General features: G+C 40.7%; 1 protein-coding gene across 1 annotated transcript in view; it reads left to right on the top strand.

Moving 5' to 3' along the window:
• LOC126175561 (serine/threonine-protein kinase PLK4) overlaps positions 1-16,934 on the top strand; it is a 237,778-nt gene that overhangs the window by 100,892 nt on the left and 119,952 nt on the right. Inside the window, exons 4-6 of the mRNA XM_049922415.1 lie at positions 8,957-9,069; positions 9,152-9,244; positions 15,141-15,284. Of these exons, the coding sequence (XP_049778372.1) occupies positions 8,957-9,069; positions 9,152-9,244; positions 15,141-15,284 (350 nt within the window). The remainder of the gene's footprint in view (positions 1-8,956; positions 9,070-9,151; positions 9,245-15,140; positions 15,285-16,934) is intronic.

Here is a 16,934-nt window from a genome sequence, read left to right as displayed (position 1 = left end):
CAGCCATTAGGTATCCTTTCGTAATATATTTGTCAAAGGCAAATCTGCTACATTTCAGCCATCCAAGAATTTACTAAAATACCCTCAGAGACCAAGAAAAGCTTTTAGTTGTTTCTGGCATTGTATGGATGGAAAAAATGTTTACAGCAGACAGCTTAGATGGATCCAGTTCAGTTCCCCTTGGTGAGATTATATGCTCTAAAAATTTTATTTGCTTCTTTGCATTTCTAATGAGGGGAAGGCCACAGACACAATCAACAGATTTGGCTGATATTTGACAAATCGCTTGTGTGCAATCTAAAATACAGAACGCTTAAGATACTTCCCCCCCCCCCCCCCCCCCCACACACACACACACACACACACACACACACCATCTGTTCGTGAAATTCATTGTGCATATTTGGCTCACAATAGACTGTTGCAACTGCTGACTATGTACCTGTAAGATAAATGCTGTTCAACAAAAGTGTTGCTGATGGAGCGACCAAGGCATATCTGGCTGAGGAGGAGGGAACCTGTGTTTGATTCCAAATACATTCTGCACACACACACACCCCTCCCCGCCCCGTATTGACATTGGAAGGAAAGGAGGGTTAATAAGAAATAATAATAAGATGTTGTTGTTGTTGTTGTTGTCTTCAGACCTGAGACTGGTTTGATGCAGCTCTCCATGCTACTCTATCCTGTGCAAGCTGCTTCATCTCCCAGTACCTACTGCAGGCTACATCCTTCTAAATCTGCTTAGTGTATTCATCTCTTGGTCTCCCTCTACGATTTTTACCCTCCATGATGCCCTCCAATACTAAATTGGTGATCCCTTGATGCCTCATAACATGTCCTATCAACCGATCCTTTCTTCTAATCAAGTTGTGCCACAAACTCCTCTTCTCCCCAATTCTATACAATACCTCCTCATTAGTTATGTGATCTACCCATCTAATCTTCAGCATTCTTCTGTAGCACCACATTTTGAAAGCTTCTATTCTCTTCTTGTCCAAACTATTTATTGTCCATGTTTCACTTCCATACATGGCTACACTCCATACAAATACTTTCAGGAACAACTTCCTGACATTTAAATCTGTAGTTGAAGTTAACAAATTTCTCTTCTTCAGAAACGCTTTCCTTGCGATTGCCAGTCTACATTTTATATCCTCTCTACTTCGACCATCATCAGTTATTTCATTCCCCAAATAGCAAAACTCCTTTACTACTTTAAGTGTCTCATTTCCTAATCTAATTCCCTCAGCATCACCCAAGTTAACTTGACTACATTCAATTATCTTTATTTTGCTTTTGTTGATGTTCATCTTATATCCTCCTTTCAAGACACTGTCCATTCCATTCAACTGCTCTTCCAAGTCCTTTGCTGTCTCTGACAGAATTACAGTGTCATCGGCGAACCTTAAAGTTTTTATTTCTTCTCCGTCTATTTTAATACCTACTCCAAATTTTTCTTTTGTTTCCTTTACTGCTTGCTCAGTATACAGGTTGAATAACATCGGGGAGAGGCTACAACCCTGTCTCACTCCCTTCCCAACCACTGCTTCCCTTTCATGTCCCTCGACTCTTATAACTGCCATCTGCTTTCTGTACAAATTGTAAATAGCCTTTCGCTCCCTGTATTTTACCCCTGCCACCTTCAGAATGTGAAAGAGAGTATTCCAGTCAACAGTGTCAAAAGCTTTCTCTAAGTCTACAAATGCTAGAAACATACGTTTGCCTTTTCTTAATCTAGCTTCTAAGATGAGCTGTAGGGTCAGTATTGCCTCACGTGTCCCAACATTTCTACGGAATCCAAACTGATCTTCCCCAAGGTCGGCTTCTACCAGTTTTTCCATTCGTCTGTAAAGTATTCGCGTTAGTATTTTGCAGCCGTGACTTATTAAACTGACAGTTCGGTAATTTTCACATATCTCAACACCTGCTTTCTTTGGGATTGGAATTATTGTATTTTTCTTGAAGTCTGAGGGTATTTTGCCTGTCTCATACGTCTTGCTCACCGGATGGTAGAGTTTTGTCAGGACTGGCTCTCCCAAGGCTGTCAGTAGTTCTAATGGAATGTTGTCTACTCCGGGGGCCTTGTTTTGACTCAGGTCTTTCAGTGCTCTGTCAAACTCTTCACGCAGTATCATATCTCCCATTTCATCTTCATCTACATCCTTTTCCATTTCCATAATATTGCCCTCAAGTACATCGCCCTTGTATAGACCCTTTATATACTCCTTCCACCTTTCTGCTTTCCGTTCTTCGCTTAGAATTGGGTTTCCATCTGAGCTCTTGATATTCATACAAGTGGTTCTCTTTTCTCCAAAGGTCTCTTTAATTTTCCTGTAGCATTATCTATCTTACCCCTAGTGAGATATGCCTCTACATCCTTACATTTGTTCTGTAGCCATCCCGGCTTAGCCATTTTGCACTTCCTGTCGATCTCATTTTTGAGACGTTTGTATTCCTTTTTGCCTTCTTCACTTACTGCATTTTTATATTTTCTCCTTTCATTAATTAAATTCAATATTTCTTCTGTTACCCAACGATTTCTACTAGCCCTCGTCTTTTTACCTACTTGATCCTCTGCTGCCTTCACTACTTCATCCCTCAAAGCTACCCATTCTTCTTCTACTGTATGTCTTTCCCCCATTCTTTTCAATTGTTCCCTTATGCTCTCCCTGAAACTCTGTACAACCTCTGGTTTATCCAGGTGCCATCTCCTTAAATTCCCACCTTTTTGCTGTTTCTTAAGTTTTAATCTACAGGTCATAACCAATAGAATGTGGTCAGAGTCTACATCTGCCCCTGGAAATGTCTTACAATTTAAAACCTGGTTCCTAAATCTCTGTCTTACCATTATATAATCTGTCTGAAACCTGACAGTATCTCCAGGCTTCTTCCATGTATATAATCTTCTTTTATGAATCTTGAACCAATTGTTAGCTATGATTAAGTTATGCTCTGTGCCAAATTCTACTAGGCGGCTTCCTCTTTCATTTCTTAGCCCCAATCCATATTCACCTACTACGTTTCCTTCTCTTCCTTTTCCTACTATCAAATTCCAGTCACCCATGACTATTAAATTTTCATCTTCCTTCACTATCTGAATAATTTCTTTTACCTCATCGTACATTTCTTCAATTTCTTCTTCATCTGCAGAGCTAGTTGGCATACAAACTTGTACTACTGTAGTAGGTGTGGGCTTCGTGTCTATCTTGGCCACAATAAAGTGTTCACTATGCTGTTTGTAGTAGCTTACCCGCACTCCTATTTTTTAATTGATTATTAAACCTACTCCTGCATTACCCCTATTTGATTTTGTATTTATAGCCCTGTATTCACCTGACCAAAAGTCTTGTTCCTCCTGCCACCGAACTTTGCTAATTCCTACTATATCTAACTTTAGACTATCCATTTCCCTTTTTAAATTTTCTAACCTACCTGCCTGATTAAGGAATCTGACATTCCACGCTCCAACCCGTAGAAGGCCAGTTTTCTTTCTCCTGATAATGACATCCTCTTGAGTAGTCCCCACCCGGAGTTCCGAATGGGGGACTATTTTACCTCCGGAATATTTTACCCAAGAGGACGCCATCATCATTTAACCATACAGTGAAGCTGCATGCCCTCAGGAAGAATTACGGCTGTAGTTTCCCCCTGCTTTCCGCCGTTCACAGTACCAGCACAGCTAGGCTGTTTTGGTTAGTGTTACAAGGCCAGATCAGTCAATCATCCAGACCGTTGCCCCTGCAACTACTGAAAAGGCTGCTGCCCCTCTTCAGGAACCACACGTTTGTCTGGCCTCTCAACAGATACCCCTCCGTTGTGGTTGCACCTACGGTATGGCTATCTGTATCGCTGAGGCATGCAGGCCTCCCCATCAGTGGTAAGGTCTATGGTTCATGGAGGGGGGGGGGGGGGGGGATAATAAGATAGGCCAATAAATTTTTTCAAACACATTGGATTAACAATTAATTATAATAACTGCACTGCAGTGGCTGGAACAATGCACCGCAGGCCTCTGTTATGATTGCAGTTGGGGGGCATGGCACTGACTGCAGTGGGACAGGACAGTGCCTTCTCTCAGCAACTATCCCTAGCTATGGCTGTTGGCATCAGCGACTCAAGGTCTCTGAGTCTGGCCCTGATCATGGTGTTTATGGAGGCAGTGTCCTTGGGCGACGACAACAGTGCATTATCACAGCGCACCCCAGGTAATGACTCACATTACAGGCAGCTGCCTCCTGACACTGTCTGACGATAGTGACGGTGGTCACTACAGGGACAGCATCACTCTGGTGCTTTATGATGTTAATCATTATGATGACTGTGAAGATACTGACAACTCCGAACTGGTAGCGGTGCCGAGTGACACAGGCGCTGTACCAGTTCAATGCCTTATAACGGCCAATGATGAGTTGACTGCGGTCCTTAAATACGCCTTTCTGCCACTGATGTTTGCGATTCTTTCTCCCCAGTAGGTCAGTGAAATATTCTAGTGTTGCTCAGCAATCATAAGTGACCGATTACTACCCACAATGTTGACACCTCGGCATGTGGCGAGCTGCTTCTTGTCATGTCCTCTGCTGCTTGGTGACACAGTGTTCTCCTTCATGTTGCTTAACTTGGCGCTCCACCAACCCACTTGCGTCACGGTACCATACCACTGAGCTGCGCAACAGAATGTAATACGTACAACTTCTGGCTTCAGTATTCCTTCATATTTTAACTAACTACATTACTATAAAACACCTACCTTTAACTAACTTAATTGCTCTAATCATTTGATCCTCTACATTCACCATCTAGGAAAATATGCATTTGCGGACCCCGTATATGATGGTGAAAAATTCTCAGTATTCAGTTATCAAAGTATCTTAGAGGCTTTTATTTTAGGTTGTACGCAAGCGACCTGCCAATTATGAGGAAAATTGGTTGCCCATGTCTGAGGCCTTCATCTTGTAGGTTCAGTGTCACTCTCACATTTCTGATATATTTGTAGTACTTCTCCTGTGATGGGCAGATGTTATTTCTATGTCACTGTTGACACAATGATATTATCAATAAAATTTATCACCTTTCTTAACTTCTTCTTCCAGTACTTGATGTAATGCCATTATAAACACCACTGGCATGGGCTGTTCAAGAAAAATACTATGTATTAGTGACTGTTAGGTTCCAGTCACAGCCACTAATAGCTGCTCATTAAATCCATACTAGTTAAGACTTGTACGCTTTTGACATGTTGCAGTAGTTCCTCCATATTCTTAAGCTGACCTCATTGTGGCACGATTATTTTACTTATTTCTCATGCATCAATGACTAGGCGTAGCTACCATCCTTTTACAACTGCGTGTAGTGGATTACAGTACCCACTCTCTGATCTCTCAGTGATATCTTCTTTCAACAATATGGAAGGGATAGATTGGTACTCACCACATAGAGAAGGCTTTGAGTTGCAGGCAGGTACAATGAAAAAGACTGTTAAAATAATTAAGATTTCAAACAAAGTCCTTCTTCCAAAATAGAAAACACACACAGTCACACATGTACACAACTCACAGACTCCTGGCCACTGGACACTGGAGCTTGACTGCATGTGCATCTGATGTGAGCAGCAATCTGTGGATGCAGTGGGGGCTAGGAGGATGCATGGATTGGAGGAGGGTAGCAGGGTAGGGGTGGTTGAAGATACTGTGCCGCCAATGGGAGTATGCATGGGTGTGGTGGGGGCAACATAAAGCTGCTAGATTGGTGTTTGGGGGTTCTGCAGGGGGGGGAGGGGGGGGGGTAGAGGAGAGAAGGGGAAAAGTAGTAGCTGTGTTGGTCGAATAGAGGGATAGAAGGTCTATGTAGTGTTAGAGGGGGAGCAGGGAAGGGGATCGGTCATGGAGGACAGGGACTAGCGAAGGCTGATGCCAGAGGGTGTTGTGGAATGAAATAAATGTTGCGAGTGAGAGACTATCTGTTTATTCTTTATATGAGTGGCATTTGCATGAAAAGACTTTAACGGCAAGATACTGACACAAATTGTGTGCAGAAGAATGGAAAGACGAGTAAAGGCTGTACATAAATAAATAAATAAATGCCGTGTGACGAGGGCCTCCCGTCGGGTAGACCGCTTGCCTGGTGCAAGTCTTTCGATTTGACACCACTTCGGCAACTTACGCGTCGATGGGGATGAAATGATGTTGATTAGGACAACACAACACCCAGTCCATGAGTGGAGAAAATCTCCGACCCAGCCAGGAATCGAACCCAGGCCTCTAGGATTGACAGTCTGTCGCGCTGACCACTCAGCTACTGAGGGCGAACAAGGCTGTCATTAGGGATGACCAGTTTGGGTTCCAGAGAAATTTAAAACATGTGATGCAATACTGTCCTTATGACTGCTATCACTGCTACACTGAGGCAGCCAGTGCATAGTATGTACTAATATTAGGAATATCACTCTTCTCCTATGTACTATGATTCAGATCTTTCCACATCTAATGCTACCTTAACAATGTGAATCTTTCCCTAATATAATACCTCCCCTTTTAATCAATGCATATCATTCATTTGACACAATTTCATGATACAGGGGTTTCATCATTCGTTTTGAGAAAAAAACATATCCCCTTCACCTAATTTATTTCTTAGCTGATGTGGAATTTTGTTAACCTATGTGTCCAGTGTACTAATTAAAGTACACCTGTGCATATCTGGTTTACCATAAAAGTTGGAAAAATTGTACCCAAGACACTTCTCTATTGTTTTCTTTCTTCTCTGTCAATAGATGCTAAAATTTGGCACGTATCAGTACTAGTTGACATTCTTCAGTCTCCCCCTCCCATTGTTTCCACTTTCTCATCTTCCATACCGTGTAGCTATCTTTTAACTTGGTTGTTTTGTGTTTCTTGTTACTTAACTTAGAAACCTTAAAGAATTTGTAACTTCCCTTGGCTCCAGTATTCCACAGTTTTGTATATATTTTCATTAATAAATTTATCCAGCAGCATTTTCTAGTGACTGTAATCTACTTAGCTTCAGCAGCTGAGGATTTAAGCTGTCAACTTGTTTTGTTATGCACTTGTTTACAATATTTTATTGCCAAAGCTTATTCTTTAATCCCCCTTGTAATTTTGCAACTATTTCTGTTTACAGTTCTTAACTGCTTTCTTTTTCATTCCATCACCTTTTGATCAGTTTATTCCTGAGAGAATTCAGAGAAACTACAGTTTTCAATAACTATTTACCTCCATCATATTCCTCTTTAGTGGCTCAAAATATGATTCTTTTGCAATTCATAATGCACTTATGACACTGGTTCCAAGGCCTTTTTCATGTGTGTTTCTATTTTATTCAGTTTATTACTTTCAATAGGTTACGTAGTGGCCATAGCATTTGTTCCACCCCTCACATTCTTAGGACAATCCCTTCCTCTCGTATTAAGAGGCGGCCATTTTGACCACATGGTAGTCTAACATTGTAATGGTGGTTCATAGAGGCAGGGTCTTGAACCACTCCTGAAAGCTGAGTGCTGAAGAACCTTAGCCGCCCTCTCAGGTAAGAGCTCCTGCAGTTGTGTATTCAACAACATCAAGATACCAATCATGGCAGGCTCGTGAAGTTAACAGTTGAGAAGCAGAAGTTCACCGAGCAAAACGGCACAGTGGTTAGCACACTGGACTTCCATTGGGAGGACGTCAGTTCAAACTCGCATCTGACCATCCTGATAAAGCCTTTTTGTGATTCCCCTAAATTGCTTCAGGCAAATGCTGGGATGGTTCGTTTGAAAGGGCACGGCCAACTTCCCCATCCTTCCCTAATCTGATAGGACCGAAGACCTTTGGTCCCCTCACATACACCAACAACAGCAGCAGAAGTGCACACTCAACACATACAAGTTGACTTCCAAGTCAGAAGAAATACTCCATGTCTCTCAAATTCAGTTGTTATTAAACACTTTTTGTAATACCTTTTCTAGCTTAAAATCTCAATTTGTGTCATCCTGAATCTGGTTCCACAGCCTCCAGCTTACTCCTTAGCATCATTGGAGAATAATTTATTTCAAATTTTTCTTGCTTAAAATCATTATTAATTGTTCCTTTCATTTGCTATTTCTTTTGACTGTGGAATTATTCTCAGAAAAAGGTCTCGTTTAGCGTATATTCCTTAAAATTGTCATGTAAAGATTTTGCTTGTAATTTTTATGCAACCATGCTAATGGTGAAATGAGCCTTTCAGCTTGTCTGCAATCCAAATATTAGATTATTCTTTCTTATGGAGAACAAAGACATGTAATTAACAATATGTCTAAATAACTTTGTAAATGTTCTTTACTTTTTCATAAAGTATAAAGTGCTGTATAAACTTCATTTACCATCATTTAGTTTGGATCAGCGCAAAACATTTTGTGTGTACATTTTTTTTAGTCATAATCCCTTATAACCCACGTCTTCTTTGTGCTGGATAGCAGCCAGACTGATCATATTTGTAGTATTGTCTCCTTGTCCTCACATAAACCCAAGTAATCTCTTGGCCACTGAATTCATTCCCATAAAGGACTTGAAACAGAATACCTGCAAGAATCAATACAAAATAATTCCTGATGCTACTTAAAATTAATTTTTTTTCTCATGTATTTTAACATTTGCTAACTAAATACTTCTTAAAAAACTTACATGACCATTTTAGTTTTCGTCTACCAATCTGTTTCTTCATAAGCAGCATAATATAAATTGTAAGAACATTCATAATTTTCCGCTATATTGTAGACAAGAGACTTTTAGGAGTAATGTTATTTATTTTTAAAATTTAATTTTATCTTTATCAAAGCTGTGAGAGCAATAAATATGTCCTCAGTCGTAGCAAATATTAGATTCCTGCAAATGATCATAACAGTGACACTGTGAATAAATGAGCCTTGTCTTCCTGCATTTAATGCACAGCCATTTGACAGATACATTATTTGTCACAGCTGCCTACATCATACGCCAAGTTGTGGAGGGCCTTTTATACCTCCACTCTTTTGGAATTCTCCACCGAGACATGTCACTGGCAAACTTGCTCCTCAATGCTGACATGCATGTTGTAAGTAATATTTATATCTTCAGTTGTGTGATGTGCATTATATTTATTGTATTTGTTCATTAATGAAGAACATTTTTTCCAGAAAATTGCTGACTTTGGCCTAGCTACACAGCTGACACGTCCAGATGAGAAGCACATGACTATGTGTGGTACACCAAACTACATATCTCCAGAGGTTTGTTACAAGTATTTCTTTTTTATTATTTTCTTAATATACACTGAGGTGGCAAAAGTCACAGAATAGTAATATGCACATATACAGATGGCGGTACTACCATGTACACAAGGTATAAAAGGACAGTGCATTGGTGGAGCTGCCATTTGTATTCAGGTGATTCATGTAAAAAGGTTTCTGATATGATTATGGCTGCATGATGGAAATTCACAGACTTTTAACATGGAATTGTAGTCGGAGCTAGATACATGGGACATTCCATTTTGGAAAACATTAGGGAGTTAAGTATTTTGAGATCCACACTGTCAAGAGAGTGCCAAGAATACCAAATTTGAGGCATTACCCCTTACCACGGACAATGCGATCACTTAGTGACTGAGAGCAGTGGTGTTTGTGTAGAGTTGTCAGTGCTAACAGATGCGCAACTCTCTGTGAAATAACTGCAGAAATCAATGTATGATGTACAATGAATGTATCCGTTAGGACAGCGTTGGGAAATGGGCTGTGGCGGGAGACGACTGACATGAGTGCCTTTAGTATCAGTATGACTGTGCCTGGGCTTGTGACTGTGTCAGTGGGACCTAGACGACCCGGAAACTGTGGCCTAGTCAGATGAGGCGTGATTGCAGTTGGTAAGAGCTGATGGTAGGGTTTGAGCGTGGCACAGATCCCACAAAGCCTTGAACCTAAGTTGTCAACAAGGCACTGTGCAAGCTGGTGCTGGCTCCATAATGGCATGAGCTGTTTTTGCATTGAATGGACTGGTTCCTCTGGTATAACTGAACCACTCATTGTGTGGAAATTGTTATTTTCGGCTACTTGGAGACCATCTTCCCAACCAGTGATGGAACTTTTGTGAATGACAGTGTGCCGTGTTAACAGGTGACAGTTGTTGTCAATTGGACAACATTCCGGACAATTCGAACCAGTGATTTAACCACCCAGATCACCCAATGCGAATCCTACCAAACATTTATGGGAAATAATCTGGAGGACAGTTTGTGGACAAAATCCTGCACCTGCAACACTTTCACAATTATGGACGGCTAAAGAAACAGCATGGCTCAATATTTCTGTAAGTCCATGCCATGTTGAGTTGCTGCTGCATACCATTCAAAAGGAGGTGCGACACCTTATTAGGAGATATCTCATAACTTTTGTCACCTCAGGGTTGTGTGTGTGTGTGTGTGTGTGGAATAGCTCATGAATTCTTAGTTATATGCCCACCAGGGGATTATTCTTTATATGCATGATGCTCCTGTCTTATATTCAGTGGCAGCGTGGTTTTCTCAGTGACTGGAGCAAACTACTGTATCTTATCATATGGTATGTCATCACTCAATTTTCCATCTTTTAATTTTAACATAATCTGCGTTGCTTCACTTTTAACTTCAAAACATTGCTGGTACCAGCCTAAACTAGCGATTTATAATTGGTAAATCACGTGGGTGCTTTCGCACGTGGCTCTGCCTTTGATCGTGTACACCTTCCGGGTTACAGGACTGGAGTAGGTGGTGGTGGGAGGGTGCATGGGACCGCCTCCGGTGTAAAACCTGTCCCATGCATCCTCCCACCACCACCTACTCCAGGTGGAAGGTGTACACGATCAAAGGCAGAGCCATATGTGAAAGCACCCACGTGATTTACCAACTGACCTGCCTACACTGTGAAGCTTTCTATGAGGCAATGACCAGCAACAAACTGTCCGTTCGCATGAATGGACACAGGCAGACAGTATTTGTTGGTAATGAGGATCACCCTGTGGCTAAACATGCCTTGGTACACGGCCAGCACATCTTGGCACAGTGTTACACCGTACGGGTTATCTGGATACTTCCCACTAACACCAACCTGTCAGAACTCCGGAGATGGGAACTTGCCCTTCAGTATGTCCTCTCTTCCCGTTACTCACCAGGCCTCAACCTCTGCTAATTTTAAGTGCCACCGCTCATGCCTCACCTGTCATTCAACAACATCTTTGCCTCTGTACTTCCGCCTCGACTGTCATCTATGCCCAAACTCTTTGCCTTTACAAATGTCTGCTTGTGTCTGTATATGTGCGGATGGATATGTGTGTGTGTACAAGTGTATACCTATCCTTTTTTCCCCCTAAGGTAAGTCTTTCTGCTCCCGGGATTGGAATGACTCCTGACCCTCTCCCTTAAAACCCATATCCTTTCGTCTTTCCCTCTCCTTCCCTCTTTCCTGATGAAGCAACCGTTGGTTGCGAAAGCTTGAATTTTGTGTGTGTGTTTGTGTTTGTTTGTGTGCCTTTCAACATGCCAACGCTTTCGTTTGCTAAGTTACATCATCTTTGTTTTTAAATAATTTTTCCCACGTGGAATGTTTCCCTCTATTATATTCATATAAGTATATACTAAGAATATAATAGAGGGAAACATTCCATGTGGGAAAAATATATCTAAAAACAAAGCTGATGAGACTTACCAAACAAAAGGGCTGGTAGGTCGATAGACACACAAACAAACACAAACATACACACAAAATTCAAGCTTTCGCAACAAACGGTTGCTTCGTCAGGAAAGAGGGAAGGAGAGGGAAAGACGAAAGGATGTGGGTTTTAAGGGAGAGGGTAAGGAGTCATTCCAATCCCGGGAGCGGAAAGACTTACCTTAGGGGGAAAAAAGGACAGGTATACACTTGCACACACACACATATCCATCCGCACATACACAGACACAAGCAGACATTTGTAAAGGCAAAGAGTTTGGGCAGAGATGTCAGTCGAGGCGGAAGTACAGAGGCAAAGATGTTGTTGAAAGACAGGTGAGGTATGAGCGGCGGCAAATTGAAATTAGAAATTAGCGGAGATTGAGGCCTGGCAGATAGCGAGAAGAGAGGATATGCTGAAGGGCAAGTTCCCATCTCCGGAGTTCTGACAGGTTGGTGTTAGTGGGAAGTATCCAGATAATCCGGACGGTGTAACACTGTGCCAAGATGTGCTGGCCGTGCACCAAGGCATGTTTAGCCACAGGGTGATCCTCATTACCAACAAACACTGTCTGCCTGTGTCCATTCATGCGAATGGACAGTTTGTTGCTGGTCATTCCCACATAGAAGGCTTCACAGTGTAGGCAGGTCAGTTGGTAAATCACGTGGGTGCTTTCACACGTGGCTCTGCCTTTGATCGTGTACGCCTTCCGGGTTACAGGACTGGAGTAGGTGGTGGTGGGAGGGTGCATGGGCTGTCTTCTGTTGAAAGACCTCCCTTGCTCCATCCCAGTACTGCGTCTTTGCTTTGTGCATCCTTCCCTACCTCCTTCTCACCAGGCAAATGGTCTCAATAATTAATAATAATAGAATATCTGGAAAACTGATTAAAATGGCAGTGTCTTAGGAAAGGCAACAATTTTACAGTAAACCAAATATTCAGTAGAGTGGTGGTGGTGAGCACATCTGCAATAATATGGCCCTCCTGCATGCGAAAATAGCGCAATGACTATGTTTATTGTATATATTGTATTGTATGTATTGTTGATTCATGATTGAAACGGCTATTCCACCTGGGATCACACTTTACTGTTATCCAAAGAGTTTAGCTATATCTTAGTAGGTTCTTTTTCTCAGTCTTGCAATTGAACTGTGGGCCCAGAATACTTTTACACATTAATGATGATGTCCGAAATTATGAATTAGAATTCTACGTGTTAGTGGGACCATTGATATTGTTACCACAGTAACCAAAGATTCTGCAACACGTCTTTCTCACAATTGTTGCACTACTTTCTGTTTTCGGATGCACCAGTCTGATATTGCTGTATGTAATTAATAATCTCTTTTCACTTTAAATCACTGTTAATTCTTACTAAGTCTTATACTTTTACAGTTTTGAACATTAATGGATCTTTTCCGTTCACACCTGTAGTCATTAACTGACTGAGAAATTTTCATTGTGATATATGATTCTCACAGTTATAGTTTGTCTTGCATTTTATGTAGGTATTGGTAACTGACATTTCTCAGTTTTAATTAATTGCTTCTATTGTAATTAATGAGGATAATGCAATGTTAATAGATACTATATATGTTATCTAATTTCATAAAAGAAGACACCTACAATGCAAATACTTTTCTTCATTAATGAATTCTTACTTTTATTTCTCAGATATTAAAGTACAGGCCACATATTGCAAAATTTAAAATCAACAATATTAGGGAAAGGATAGATTGCTATTCACCATAAAAATGACATGTTGAGTTGCAGACAGGCACAACGAAGAAGTTCTTCAGAAAAGAAAACACACACACATTCACACAAGCAAGCACACATCACACGCACACACACCTGACCGCCACCTCTGGCAACTTGGACCACAATGCAATTGTTACGTTGTGTGGCAATCTGGAGTGGGGCATGGATGGGGGAGGGTTAGCAGAGTATGAGAGGAGGAGAGAAAAGCACCACCTGGCGGAGTGTGCAAGGACTAGGTGGAGGCATGAGGAGACTACCAGGTGCAGCGTCAGGAGGCTGTGCAGTGGGGGGTGGGGGAGAAAAGAAGCAGGGAAGGGGAAAGATTTGCTGGTGCATTGGTAGAGGGTGGCACACGGTGAGGATGAGGGGACGTGAATAGGAAAGAGGTGATAGTGTTGGGTGCAGGGTATGGGGACAGTTGGGTTACCATATGTTGAGTCCAGGATAATTTTGGATGTGGATAATGTGTTGTAAGGATAATTTCCATCTTTGCTGTTCAGATAAGCTGGTGTTGAAGCTCGGACCTGAATGCAGCTGTCACATTGAGTGGCATTCTGGAGTGGGACAAGGAAGGGGGAGGTATAGGAGGTTATGGGTGGGGAGAGAGAAGAGCACTGTCTGTGATGCTCACCCGTGCAGCTCTTCTTTCTCCCCCACAATTACCCTGCTATCCCTCCCCCTATGCTGCTCCACTTCATATTGCCACTCAATTTGGCCATCGCATACTGATCGGAGCTGCGAGAGATGGCGGTCATGTGTGCATGATGTGTACTTGCTTGTGTGAATGTGTGTGTTTCTTCTTTTTTGAAGAAGGGTTTGGCGAAAAGATGAATGTGTAACAGTCTTTTTATTGTGCCTGTTTGCAACTGAATGTGTCATCTTTATGGTGATTAGCAATCTGTCCTTTCCCTTATATTGTTGATATTCCAGCCTGGAATTCCATTGCTTAAAAATTTAAAATCAGTTTGTTATGCTGAAGTGAATTCTTTTGTGGCCATCCAACTGAACTGATACAAGTCTCCGCAGGAACTGACACATCTCTTTACAACACTAAAAATATTCATTTACTTGAATTTTTGTAATAATAAGCGATGAACTCTGGACACAGATGGAAGCATCTTCCTGCAGTACATGGCTGACCAATTGGCTGCAAGTTGTCCCAGCATCTGTATGTCACGAGAAAGTGCCAGAAGACCCGTCATTGATGTCAAGACTCCATGTGATACACAAAACAATCATAAAGGACATTTACATTTTGTAGCATTTACAAAATATAGTTAATGTAATAAATTGTCAATAATTTATTGAACCAGATGCATTAAACTACTGTACCATGTATCATGGGAGCAGTGAAATTCATAGTGAACCAGCTTCCAAGTTGAAACACTACAATACCAGAGCAGTAGAAGTAATTAGTCTTACTGCTGGTGCTCTAGTTTTTTATTATCATTATACCAAAGGTTTTGGGGTAAACAAATAATCGAATAATAACCTATGTCTTCTAATTCATGAAAGATTTCATTGCAAATGAAAGAATGAATTAATGTCATGAAGCAGAAGGGAAACGTGCATTATTTAGGTCAATGAATATAGTAATTCTGCCAAATTTATGTCATTGCAAATAGTTGTAAATGGATACTTGTTGCTACCACTAAGTGATCATAATTTGTCATTTGTTCCCAGGTTGCAACACGTAGCTCACATGGGATGGAAGCTGATGTTTGGGGAGTTGGTTGCATGCTTTATACTCTCTTAGTTGGTAAACCACCATTTGATACAGCTGCTGTGAAAAGTACACTAACGAGAGTGGTGATGTCCAACTATGAGGTATTAATTGCCTTTTGTGTATTTATTCATTCCTTTTTCTTAATTACTTTAATTAATTTCTTGTTCTAATCTTGAAACTGTTTCCAAGAAACCCAAAGTTTTTCTTCCCTCTACCCCCATTCATACTTATAAAGCTTTGATTGTGCATACATCACACAGTCTAAGTTCATTATTTCTGCCTGATTGTATTTGCAGAGTAACTCTGCTGTGGTTTGGACTCACCTCTGACACAGGTAAGTCATGGCCATTAATATGCTAGAAGTAATTATGACTTCCAGTATGCACATATTTGCAGATTTTAAATTCTCTTAGCAACACTGAAGATAATCAATTATCTCGGAACTTGTACAATCCAAATAAAATACATAAACAAAAAGTGACTGCTTGCTGATTTACTTCATTAGCAACAAACAATATGAGTGCCAGTTGTAAATGAGTGACTTGACTGTACAGAATCATTGTTCCATCAGGATGCACAGAACTAATAAGTGCCTAGGACTAAAGGATTGAAAAGAGTCATAAAAAAAAGCATAGAATCGATAACTTTATGTTCAAATCAATATGCAACAACATTGGTAAAACTAGAGTATTGTCTCTGCCACCCAGCTGAATCAATGTCCTTGCTGAAGGAGATGTCATAAAGATTAAAGAGATTTTCATATCAGCTGTAGAGCAACTCAGGTCATCTGCTCTAATTACAACACAACTCTGCTGTATGGTTTTATTTTGTCATACAGTAGGATAAAGTATTCCACTTGTGTTTTGTAATACATAAAAAACAAACCCACCGTTTCATGAGTTGCAGTGAGAAACAATAGATTCTTTCTTTGGTAGGCAGATTAGGGAACTTGAAAGGGAAATGAATAGCTTGATGTTACAATAGTAGGAATTAATCAAATGCAGTGGCTGGAAAAATGGTATTTCTGGTTCTGCGAGTACAGGGTTATCAACACAAAATGAAATTGTGATAACTCATAGTAGGACTAATAACACACACCAAAAAAAAAAAAAAAAAATTTGGGTAAACCACGTTGGATGACATAATGAGAGCATTGGGATATGTTTATGCTGCAGCCTCACTGCTCACTCCTGGTACACTGCATTTCCTTACCTGATGGGACCAATGTTAAATTCATGCTGCATCTTCACTGTTGGCATATTGCTGGTCTTGTAGGCACCTTCCTTTCACTACCAATCTTGTTTCTGGCCAGGAATCTTAATTCACTAATTGAGTGGATTACTTGCAGTGTTTGAAGCAAAAACAACATTCCCTGCGTCATATGATGAGGATAATAGTGGTTTGTTTACACCAAGTCATTATTGACAAGGAGAAAGGAAGAGTTGTAAGGATGCATCATTTCAATGCATATCATCCACACTGCAGATACATTCAAGAGTTCTAACAGCTCAAAAATTATCCATAGCACTTTTTCGAACAGTTAACAGATCTCAAAAAAAAATTTCCAGTTCATTTTAAATATTGATCCAGAACAGTTGAAGATGTAAATCTTTGTCCCAATGTTATTAATTTAATTTCAGTGGAAGAGTGATTCACAGGTCTACTGACTCTGTGGTAATATTTCGTGAGTTTTTATCCATCTCTATCACAATGCGTTTTCCGTATTTTAAAGACTGTAAGACACACTTTTT

The sequence above is a fragment of the Schistocerca cancellata genome, chromosome 3 (genome assembly GCF_023864275.1).
Source record: "Schistocerca cancellata isolate TAMUIC-IGC-003103 chromosome 3, iqSchCanc2.1, whole genome shotgun sequence".
In the NCBI taxonomy this organism is placed as follows: domain Eukaryota; kingdom Metazoa; phylum Arthropoda; class Insecta; order Orthoptera; family Acrididae; genus Schistocerca; species Schistocerca cancellata.
Note: the sequence above shows the minus strand (reverse complement) of the source record. Positions and strands in the feature narration are given on the sequence as shown.